The sequence below is a fragment of the Papaver somniferum genome, chromosome 2 (assembly GCF_003573695.1).
Source record: "Papaver somniferum cultivar HN1 chromosome 2, ASM357369v1, whole genome shotgun sequence".
Taxonomy (NCBI): Eukaryota; Viridiplantae; Streptophyta; class Magnoliopsida; order Ranunculales; family Papaveraceae; genus Papaver; species Papaver somniferum.
Window position 1 is genome coordinate 86,471,613 of NC_039359.1, and position 10,756 is coordinate 86,482,368.

The window sequence follows — 10,756 nt, forward strand, 5'->3', positions numbered from 1 at the left end:
CGTTATCAATTATACCCCTGATGCATAACCTGTCATGTGGAAGCATAATCCGTCATGCATACATTTTTAATAATTTCATATAATTATGGGTGTCACGAAAATAATTATGGGTGTCACCGTACCTAAAATATATTGTGGGCCTGACAATGAGAATATTCTTTTTTTGGGTCTCCCCCTAATTTTCCCACAATAGCCAATTGGCCCAATTCCTCTGGGAATTGCCCTTACGTCTGGCCTGGCCTGTTTAGTAGTGGATAGGGCCGTGCCACATATACATCCGTGGTCCCTCTGGCTAGGGCTGCACATGGTTCGGTTTTTATCGGTTTTTGGCAAAACTTAAACCGAAACCAAAGTACTCGGTTTTCCAATAATGAAAACCAATGAAACCATATAGCCTATTCGGTTTCTACTCGGTTTTTTTAAAAACCATACGGTTTTTGGTTAACCGAATGATTTATAAACAATAATGTGCCAGTGCTTTATAATTTACACAAACAGTACACCAAATACTACAAGCGGCAGAAAAATGTGCTGGCAACATATCAGAGACATAAATGACGAGCAACTAAATAATCCTCCTAAGAGTCATAACCATTCATTAACTAAAATTCATCAGTGTGAAAAGATTCATTTTGCTATGGTCACTATTAATCGGTTAATCAATTGGTTTTTGGTTCGGTTTTGAGGTAAAACCTAAACCGAAACCAATATTTACGGTTATCTGAAACTGACAACCACTAATAAACCATAACAATATAGTTTCGGTTCGGTTTAAAACCTTCGGTTTCGATTTCGATTTTCGGTTCTGATTCGATTTTGTGCAGCCTACCTCTGGCTCCTAGAATGGAAGCAGCAATAATTAGGACCCCTCCCTCTTATAGGTTAATCAGACTCGAAGGAGAGGGTAAAGTGATGGTTTTGTGTCCTAAATAAACGAGAGGGGATGGGCACATAAACGAACGACCAACCAGTAGAAGACTGTAGCAAACCCTTGATCACCATCACGGACGATACATCTCTCAACTACTATTTCTTTTATTTTTATTTTTTTTGATCAAATTCCATACTCCCGATGTTGAAGCTGTGGAAATTATATCAGAATTGTTTAGCTGTTCATCCAGTAAAAACCCAAATTATTAGCTCTGGGTTTCTATGGGGTACTGGAGATATTGCTGCTCAAGCTGTCACTCATCATTATTCTCTCAAAAAACGCCATCTAAATCATGTAAGTAAACCCTTTAAACCGAAACCCTAATTCATCATCTGGGGGTCTCAATTTTTTTCATATTTCTTTCAGCCCTTGGTTTAATTTTACTCAATAATCTAAAGTAGTGAATGGAGAAGCCCTTGATTCAGTATCAATGCAAAACTACCCTTAAGCCTGTTTGATGAATTGCTTGACCCCCCAAGTCCTATATGTTAGTACTTTTTTGAAGGCCTCATATGGAAGTTGTTTCAATCAGTGTTTATTGTAGTGGTAACCCCATACATTATCCTGATATCTATGTCATCATAATGTAGGATCTTGGCTATATGTAGTGCTCTTATGTGTTGATCTGTGGGAGCTCCCAAGTGTTCAGAAATTAGTGTTAGAAACTTGGGTATGGTGTCGCTAGGTTCATGAAGATGGTTGTAAAGATATCATTGCTATGCTTAGAAATCTTTGTAAACACAGTGCAAGTAAAACTCACAAACTTCTTCAGAGCTATAGTTATTTTTTAATAAAAGATGCCTTCAGGAGAGTAATTTGTTTGAGTGGCTTGTAGGTGAGGAAGTTCTATACTTTTCATTCAAGACACTTTTCTCCTTTGCAGTTGTTTTCTTGATTCATCTTCCCGTGATTTTGCTTTCTCTAAAGATAATGAAAGTATTTTGTCAAAGATGAATTGACACTACTTTGATTTCAGCTTCCTCTCGATTCAGCTTCCTTCCAGCTGAAGAACGCATCTCAATCCTTATCCTTATGATTTGGGTGGAGTTATTTGCTTATGGTCATTTAGAGAGGCTTGAATTGTGGGAGTAAGGCTGTAAGGGTATGATTTAACTTGAGCTTCACTTGTGGGTTGAATTGATATGCAACCTACAGAGGAAGAACAAGTTGTGCTTGTTACTACAGGCAACATGGAGATGGATTTTAATGTATTTAAAGGAAATATTAGTCTTCATAGTCGACTTTAGTAAAATAAACTTTTTTGCTATGTATAAAGGTGACGACAGTTCATGTTTAGATCAAGTCTTTGTAGGCCTAATGTAACTTAAGATGATAGGTAACTCTTCCATAAGTTGCAAAAAATAAAAACTCTTCTTTGCATCTTCAATTACTATGTCCAGATTATGTCAAGCACGAAACTAAAAGTTAGTATGACCTGATAATCTTACTTATTCAAGTTACAGAGATGTTCTGGTAGTTTGATGAAAATCTCCGTATGTTTGCAGGATAGCACTGAAGCATTCAAAATCAATTGGAAAAGAGTGGGGACTACTGGCTTGTTTGGGTTAGCATTTGTTGGTCCTGTCGGCCATTTCTGGTTAGTGTTTCTCTCCTTAAGCACTCCTTGTATATATCTAAACTAATAGAATTGCAAATTCTTTAAGTTAATTTTTTTCCACATTCTGAAAAGTTGGACCTAGTTAGACTGACCCACGGATTTTATATCTTTTGGAAAGACCCCTGAACATTGTAACAGATTTCTAAAGTATATACTTGTTGGTTTGTCTTCAAGTTTCTCATTCTTAAATCTTATTCTCTTTAAAAAGATGAGGTCTGGCTATAATCATGGTTCTCGCCAAGTGGTGGAATTTTGCCGAAGTCGATTCGTAGAGGTGTTCTTAGAAGGGTGAGCCCATTTTGAGAATTCAGCTCTTGAAGGTCTTGATATAGTTCTGAACCGAACAAGCAAATTTTCTGTCTAATAATTGTTTTGCTTTAGAGTGATTTAGTCATAGTTATCCTTTTGAAATGATCGCTTAGCCATTTAGGTTATTGTCTTTCGAGATTATCTTTTGTAGCGAAGGCAGGACACAGCTACAACTGCCACAACCCTTTCACGAAATTAGGTAGCAGATCTGTATACACCTGGGAGGGAATAAAAAGATTACTTGTCTATGAAAATACTTATTGCACCCTCTCCATTGGAAAAATGGACCATGGTTGAGCAGTGTTCTGTATTGGGTCTATCGCTACTGGTTATCCAGAGTATACGGTACATGTTTCCTACGTGTTATGTTTGAAAACTGTCATGTATGCAAGTAGTATAATGGTTATGATCGATCGGTCTTCTTTTTTATTTTGTTAATATAGTGGGGAAAATTATTGCATGCTTAATGTGAGAGTTATATGTTTTTACATAATGTTTTTTATTTATGACAAGTATCTGCATACCTAGTCATAAGCATTTGGGCATTGAATATCATAGTTAATTGAATAACAAATATTTCCGTCGTTATACACAGAGCTTAATGTTGGATTTTGTGCTTTTGGAATTTGCATCTATGATTTGTGAAGTATAGCATTCAAGGGGTCAATTGACGTTTAAACCTACATATTATAAATGTAAAATAAGCTAGAGGTTTATAACAAAATTTGTTCCATGGAAAATATCACTTACGACGGTGTTACTTTACTTTTATAGGTACCAAGGCTTGGATCGGTTCATAAAGCAAGGGCTTAAACTACCACCAAAATCAGCGCGAGCTGTAGCCGCCAAAGTTTTTGTTGATGGCGTCATATTTGGCCCCTTAGACTTATTCGTATTTTTCACTTACATGGGTTTTTCTACCGGCAAGAGTGTGGAACAGGTGAAAGAAGATGTGAAGAGGGATTTCCTACCAGCGTTGGTTTTGGAAGGAGGGGTATGGCCAATTCTTCAAGTTGCCAATTTTCGGTTTGTTCCAGTGCAGTACCAACTTCTGTATGTAAATACCTTTTGCTTGATAGACAGTGCTTTTTTGTCATGGATCGATCAACAAGAGGATGCTGCTTGGAAGAAATGGTTCAAATCATTGGTTACTTTCGAGAAAAAAGAACAGCAATGATATTGATTCACTTTATTTTATCGCGTATCAGTTCTCTGTTTTTACGTGGTTTTAATGCAAAAGGCGTGTCGAGAAATTTATGTAATGCTGAGAGGATTTTAAATGCCTTTGTTATTTCAACTAGGTACCCACTGAAGTCAATTGTTCTGATTCAGAACCTGTTTTTGATTCTCAGTACAAGGCCACTATATTTTGACAAAATAAATGCTAGATATAACTTTTCCATTTCCTTTCTGTGATGGAGAAAATACAATTTACAGAGCTGAGCATCCCATATAGAACATTACTATTCACCTGTCATTTACATAACTTAGCATATATCTCCAAAACAACAGCCAACATATTGGTTCACCAAGTTCAACAATGTTGTATCTTTCTTTAAGCTGATAAACCCATAGCTGGTTAACGGTGAACCAGTAAGCTTCGCATACACTGTCAGGGCCAAAAGCCAAAAGGGACTAGCTTAGCAATCTTCTTCAGTTTCTGTGTAAACTTTAACCGCTTCCCAGTGTTAGATTAGTTTCTACGATCAGTGGAAAGCTCTTGACTTATCACCTAGAGAAATGAACTATGACCTCCTCCAAGGGGTACCCGCGGCTTGTACGTAGCAGAAACTGACAAGTATGGACAATATTTGAAACAAATGTTCTGAACAAAATTACAGAACAACTAGTCAGATCACAAAGGCCAACTGAAAACAGAATAATTAAAAAAAATTGATGTAAACAAAGTAAGCTATCTCCGTGAATCAACCAATTGTATCCAATGAAATAAATGGCCTGGACAATATAGAGCAGGAGCCAAAGATGAAAGTTTGCTTTTTGCACATGATATGGCATATGCATTAAGCGGGGATTGTTTCTAGATTCCTAATTAGAAAATACAGTAAGAATATGCCATAACTCATAAGAACCAATCTCCTAAACATAGCAACAGGGAAATTCTAATATGATACCAGGGGAAATTCTTGTTTAGGATGTTACGGTACAGCTCGAGGATTAGGGTCTTCCACATACCAAGAGATAAAAGAAAGAAAAAAAAAGTTGCCGAAGCAAAAAAAGGATTATAGAAAGGTCTAATAAACTGATCAAGTAATGGGATGCCTCATTAAAGGTGACTTCTCACCAGGTTAGGCCAATCCTTGAATTTGCTAGGATTCTTTATGGTTTTCACGGGGTTTCAAATTTTTCACGCATTTATAGTTATTATAAAATAAAAAATTCAACTCCCGGCTAGTAGAATGGAGTTGTATTTCATTTTGAACAGAAAACAAAAAGAGTTGACGTACCGGAATACTAAGCAATAGCCCTTGAGAATTCACTAGGACGGGTAAGCCTCTCCTTGCAGCTACAGGAATTAACTTCAACATCAGGAGAGCTTTCTGTGCTGATAGCCTCACATAATCTGAACATGAGACTTTCTTCCCCATCTTACAAGCAGATAAAAGTTTATCTTCTTGACATGATTCTATCGTTTGACCTTTAGAAAGCCTAGCAAGATACAGCCAATCAGCTTCCACCATTGTGCGCACTGAAGCTTCCTGGCCAACCACGCATGAACTGCAAGGAAAATCCTGAGATACCAATTCCGTGTTCCAGTTTGAAGCAATCTCCCCAGCGGGTAGCTTTTGAACTCTCCACATTAACAAGAATCTGTTCATAAAATGGTGGAATTGACCAGGCCCAACTGCGTATCTCAGATGAGTACTGGAATGTTTTATGTCCTGCCTTGATTCTTGTTCTGGTAATATAACTTCAGTTTTGGCGTTGAAATGCTTAGTTTCCTCTTTTTGCAATAAGTAAATGCTTTCGTGAGTAGATTCACTAAGAAGACGGCGTCTTTTTGCTTCTCCTAGAAGCGACTCTGAGGTTGTTGCGTGTAGAAATGGCACATCTGAGGCGTCCGGTAGGACCAAACAATCCGAATATGATTTCGCGTTCATAAGAATATCCTTCACATCGCTAGTCGTAAAATGCTTGTTTCCTTCACAAAAATACTTGTGAGAAGAAGCCATTTCTGATGGTAAAGGAGAATCAACAGAGCAGCAAACCAGGATTTTTGTGCCATTAGATCGTGGAGCTGGGCAAATGTAGCAAGCTGCTGCAGTAAGAGAAGTCTGCGTGGATGTCAAATATTTTTTTTTTGAAAAAGCGGAAACGAATAGATAGGAATTAACCATTTCTAAGATCTGTGGGAACATGCTTGAACATCTACGATTGATTGTGTTGTTAATTTGTTATTGAAACAGTCTAACAGAAATTGCATATTTCAAGAAACATAAAGTAAGGAAAAAACAAAAAGGCAGGTGTTAGATTATTACAAGCATCAGTAAGGAAATGATCAAACCATAGTATACTTCTAAGTGCAAGTGCATGGCTCTAAATATCTACCAACTACTACAAATCCACTACCGATGAAACATGTCAATCTTGGTCACTAACATTAATTTCAGGCTGAGGCATACCGCATACAACTGTTTAAGGATAGCCACTTAACTGTGTGTTTTAAGTAAATGGTCATCAGGTGTTTACAGCTTTTCAAAGTAAAAAAAGAAAGAGGAGGAGGTTGTTTAATCACTTATTCAATTTTTTGTACATATGACTATCAGAAAGCATTATCTTTTCTTCTTTTTTAAAACATTTTAAGGCAATTAAGAAAGAAACCTTTGTAGGAGGCTTTCCTACTTGACTAAGGAATTTAAGGAATTACAGCTTATGTCGTGAGATAATTTTACAATTGAGAGCATGTCATTAGTAAGTTGTTAAGAATGTTTGAAGGGTTGTTTTCTATGATGGAACAACTAAATGAACAAATTTAGACTTCAGTAAGAAAGAAAACAAATACCAGAGTGAAGCTGAGTAAACCTTGATAGGAATGTTCCGCACATATTCCAACAACAACTTTGAAGTTCTGCCTCTAACTGGCCTGTGCCTTTGTGAAATAAACTGAAAAAATTACATAAATATTATACCGTGGTTTAGCTTTCACAAACATTTACCCATGCTACAAAAGTACCAGAGAAAATACAACCAAGAATTTAAAATTGGATTCTATAGACTGATTTGTAAAAGATCATCAATACCTGCAAAATTAATGTAAAAAACTTGGACAGGCATATATCTTCAACATTTGAAGGATCCAGCTTCTCTACATCAATGGTAACATATCCATGCTGCGAAATTAGCAATATGTTAACATTTGTAAGTTACTGGGGTCTTATAATTCTAACTTCTTCTAAAACAAATGGTTCTGTTCAGATACACTAATGAGAAACTAAATCAGGAGATTCTAAACCACATTGTAAAAGAAAAATATGAATAAGCAATACATTTTCTGAGAAATCATGCTTAATTCACTCAGTGCTCAAAATGCCACCAAGGAGGACATCCAACAAAAGCTTATTCATTGTATTTGGCTTTCAATATGAAAATAGTATACTAAATAGGGACGAGCAACAGCTAATGTTCTAGTAAAGAAAGAGCTGAACGTGAACTTTAATAAGGATGAAGTAGTAAACCAGGTCTCAAGAAAAAGAAAAACACGAAGGAGACTTTCAACTACCGTAAACTGATAAATAAGATGCTAACTAAAACATGAGTTTTCATTGAATATATCGACTCTCGTCTATATAAGATTAGTTACTTACAGAATTGACAGTTACAGTCTGATTTATCAAATTAGAGCAAATTCTGTCAACAAAAGAACGTGTTTTTCGACAGGCCGAAACAAGCGCTTGCACTTCAGATCTGAAGGTACCTGAAATTTTAGATACAAGCAAAACTTTATCAAGATGCCAAACAGGCCTAAAACTATGTCATGTACAAAATGCAGAACATAAATCTTGAATAGAGAAGTCCAATATGTGGCATAAGGATTTGAGTTACAAGAGAGGAAACGAAAATTGGTACGCAGGGCAGTAGGAAGTCCATCTCCCCGCTGAAGTATAAAAACACATTAGTACAAGTTTTCATGCATGAGTCACAACTCACCTATTTTTGAATTTCCCAATGATAGACGGATCCTGTTACGAGCAAACAATGGACTCTGATTTGTTGGATCTTCAACCCATGAGATACCACCTTTTCGACATATCTACGGAAGATGTTAGAGATCAAAATTTAGAAATGTTTCCCATATGAGAAACATCACATAGATATCCTTAAAAAGTTCTTTGATGTCTCTTAGCATATTCTTGTGCCTTAGGATATCTAATCAGATCAGATGTCCAACAGTGTTCTAGAAAAAAAGGAAGAACATAGGATCCGTTTTCTATTTGAAGACCCTTGATTCCCTCCAGCTTCAAGAACAGTTTTTATATCACTGTAGAATAAGCTGAATATGCAAAGACTACAAGAAAAATCTGTCTAAATTCTTTTGCAGCTGAGTACTATACTTCTCCCATGGCGCAGCGTGTTCTTAAAGCACTATGAGGCCTTACAGCCAACTTAAGTTGTCTTCAAAGGGTAAAATTCACCTGAGTATATGATGTTAATGTAACAGCTTTTAGCAATGGCTGTGCAGTGAATATTAAGTATAACATGTGAACAAATGAAGCGGATCAACATAGCTAACACATTCTGTTTCTTCACTACGTTTAATAGACCTTAGCATCGCAATGCCAAGACATGGGACATTCACAGGAAAATGCAACATATCACAACAGGTAATACGGGTGTGCACTTAATACATGTCTTAGCAATGCGGTGTATGTTCCCTAGGTTACTGGAATCTAGCACCTTAACATCTCAATCCCATAAAGTACCACAGCATCAAAACCAATATAATCAACATAACTTAAACATGACAATAACAAAAAGGGTTGCTCACTTCATACATATCTTCTTTTGAGAAGTCCAGCAGAGGGCGTACTAATAGAATCCCATCAGTACAAGAAGTTTCACCATAGTAATGGATGTTTGTAGGGAACAACTCAGAAATAAATGCTGTTCCAGCAAGCCCAAGAATGCCACTGTTGCGAGATAATCTTAAAATGAACAATTCAGCCTGCAACAGTAATCCTATATGTTAGGATATTTAAATTTTAACAACTGAACGTAGTTCCTCTCCATATAATACAAAATCAATATAAAAGAGCCGACTCATTTCAGAGTTTTAGGTTCATTAACCCATAACATACATAGCTGTGCTGGCATAAAGTATACATATACACTAAGGTATCTTATGAACCTCTGAATATCCTTCTTGCTTTTTTTTCTTTACTAAAAAATCCTAAAGCTCGAGTTATGAGTGCAACATTTAACTACAGATTATTTTCTACAGAGATTCAAGAGTGCAACATTTAACATGCGCATGAGGTCAGAGTTGTTCATTGTAATGGCTGAAGTTCTATCTATCAAAAAAGAAGAAGCTGAAATTCTTTTAACTACTTATAAACGAGCACTTCAATTCTAAGGACGTGGTGAACACGATAGAGACGACATACCTGATCATCCGCATGGTGTGCAATAAGCAGCACACTAATTTGGTTTTCCAGACAAACATTCTGCAGAATTTGATACCTGACGTCCAGAACAACCCATAGTCAGAAAATTTGACACCCACAGTTTTTTCTATTCAGCTAAAACAATGAATTCAAGATTTCTGACCTCATATCACGAGCCGCTTCTTGCAAATGACCCAGCTTAAGCCTTCCGTCTAACCATTCACAACTTGCAATTTCACATCTAACACCTACCCAAAGACCACACATCAACATTATTCGACAAAATTACTAATAAAAACATGGAAAAGACTAAAACAAATTAAAAGCAATACCCAGTTTCGAAACCCTATCGTGGACCACATTTGCTTCATCTTTGCTCTCTTTTCGCAAACCATGGTCAACTACAATGGCTAATAGCCCATCTACACACCCATCTTTTTCATCAATTCCAATTAGGGCATCTTTTTTCCACTGAGATGTCAATACACATAGAGCCACACTATCTGGTCCTCCTGAAACTCCTACAGCTGCAATTACCATCATCAAACTAATCAAAACAATAACTTTTATGATAAAAATTGTCAGCATAAAAAACTACAGAGAATGAGAGGGACAAAACCAATTCTGTGATGAGGTTTGAGTCCAGCCATTGCCATCCTCTTAGCAAAAGCTTCTTTGTATTTGACCATGTCAATAGTGGGTTGTTTTGTACGAGGTGAAGAGGTACAATGGCAGCAAAAGAAGAAACGATTTGAAGGAAGGGTGTGGGGAAATTTGAGTGAAGCTAACATTGTGGCCTGTGAGGGGTTTTTCTTGATAAACCCTAGAAGTTGGCGGATACTGTAGAGTGTAAAATCTAGTAGTTTAGGAGTTTCTGAGTCTCGTATTGGGTTGGAGTGAGGGGGAAGATGATAAGATCCCCCGCCATTTATTTCAAAGGTCTGCCTCTCTCTACAGAGAATTGCTGCAGGGTGGGGATCAAAAATGAGATACGGCTGTCCGATTCCGCTCGGCTTTATAATGGTGCAAGTTCTTAATACGCTCGGGGCAATTCCTATGGCAATGTACAAAATATTTGGTGAGCTAGGTGGATGGTCAAACTTGATTTTGCATTATTGGAAAAGAAGTGGGCGGTTGATCATCAAGCGTCAGGACTAAGTGAAGCGCTGGCTGTGTAGAAGAAACGGTGGCGTGCGTGGTAAAACTGATGGCGGGTGAACTAAGACTGCGAACGGTTATTTTTAAACGGTCATCGGAACGGTTAGTTTCTACCTCCAT

General features: G+C 37.1%; 2 protein-coding genes across 2 annotated transcripts; one reads left to right on the forward strand and one right to left on the reverse strand.

The window, feature by feature from the left end:
- The first annotated feature begins 905 nt into the window (after positions 1 to 905).
- Positions 906 to 4,269, forward strand: LOC113348292 (protein Mpv17-like). Its single transcript, XM_026592006.1, has 3 exons — positions 906 to 1,225; positions 2,437 to 2,528; positions 3,633 to 4,269. Exons 1-3 carry the CDS (start codon positions 1,073 to 1,075, stop codon positions 4,033 to 4,035), a joined length of 648 nt encoding a protein of 215 aa, XP_026447791.1. The 5' UTR covers positions 906 to 1,072; the 3' UTR covers positions 4,036 to 4,269.
- Positions 4,270 to 4,405: 136 nt separating this feature from the next.
- Positions 4,406 to 10,439, reverse strand: LOC113348291 (tRNA(Ile)-lysidine synthase-like). The gene is made up of 11 exons (XM_026592005.1): positions 10,098 to 10,439; positions 9,811 to 10,005; positions 9,642 to 9,726; positions 9,479 to 9,554; positions 8,863 to 9,039; positions 8,025 to 8,127; positions 7,682 to 7,791; positions 7,118 to 7,207; positions 6,900 to 6,980; positions 5,324 to 6,151; positions 4,406 to 4,683 (listed from the first exon to the last, which is right to left on the reverse strand). The coding sequence occupies exons 1-11, from the start codon at positions 10,267 to 10,269 to the stop codon at positions 4,591 to 4,593; spliced, it is 2,010 nt and encodes a 669-aa protein (XP_026447790.1). The 5' UTR covers positions 10,270 to 10,439; the 3' UTR covers positions 4,406 to 4,590.
- Between the last annotated feature and the right edge of the window lie 317 nt (positions 10,440 to 10,756).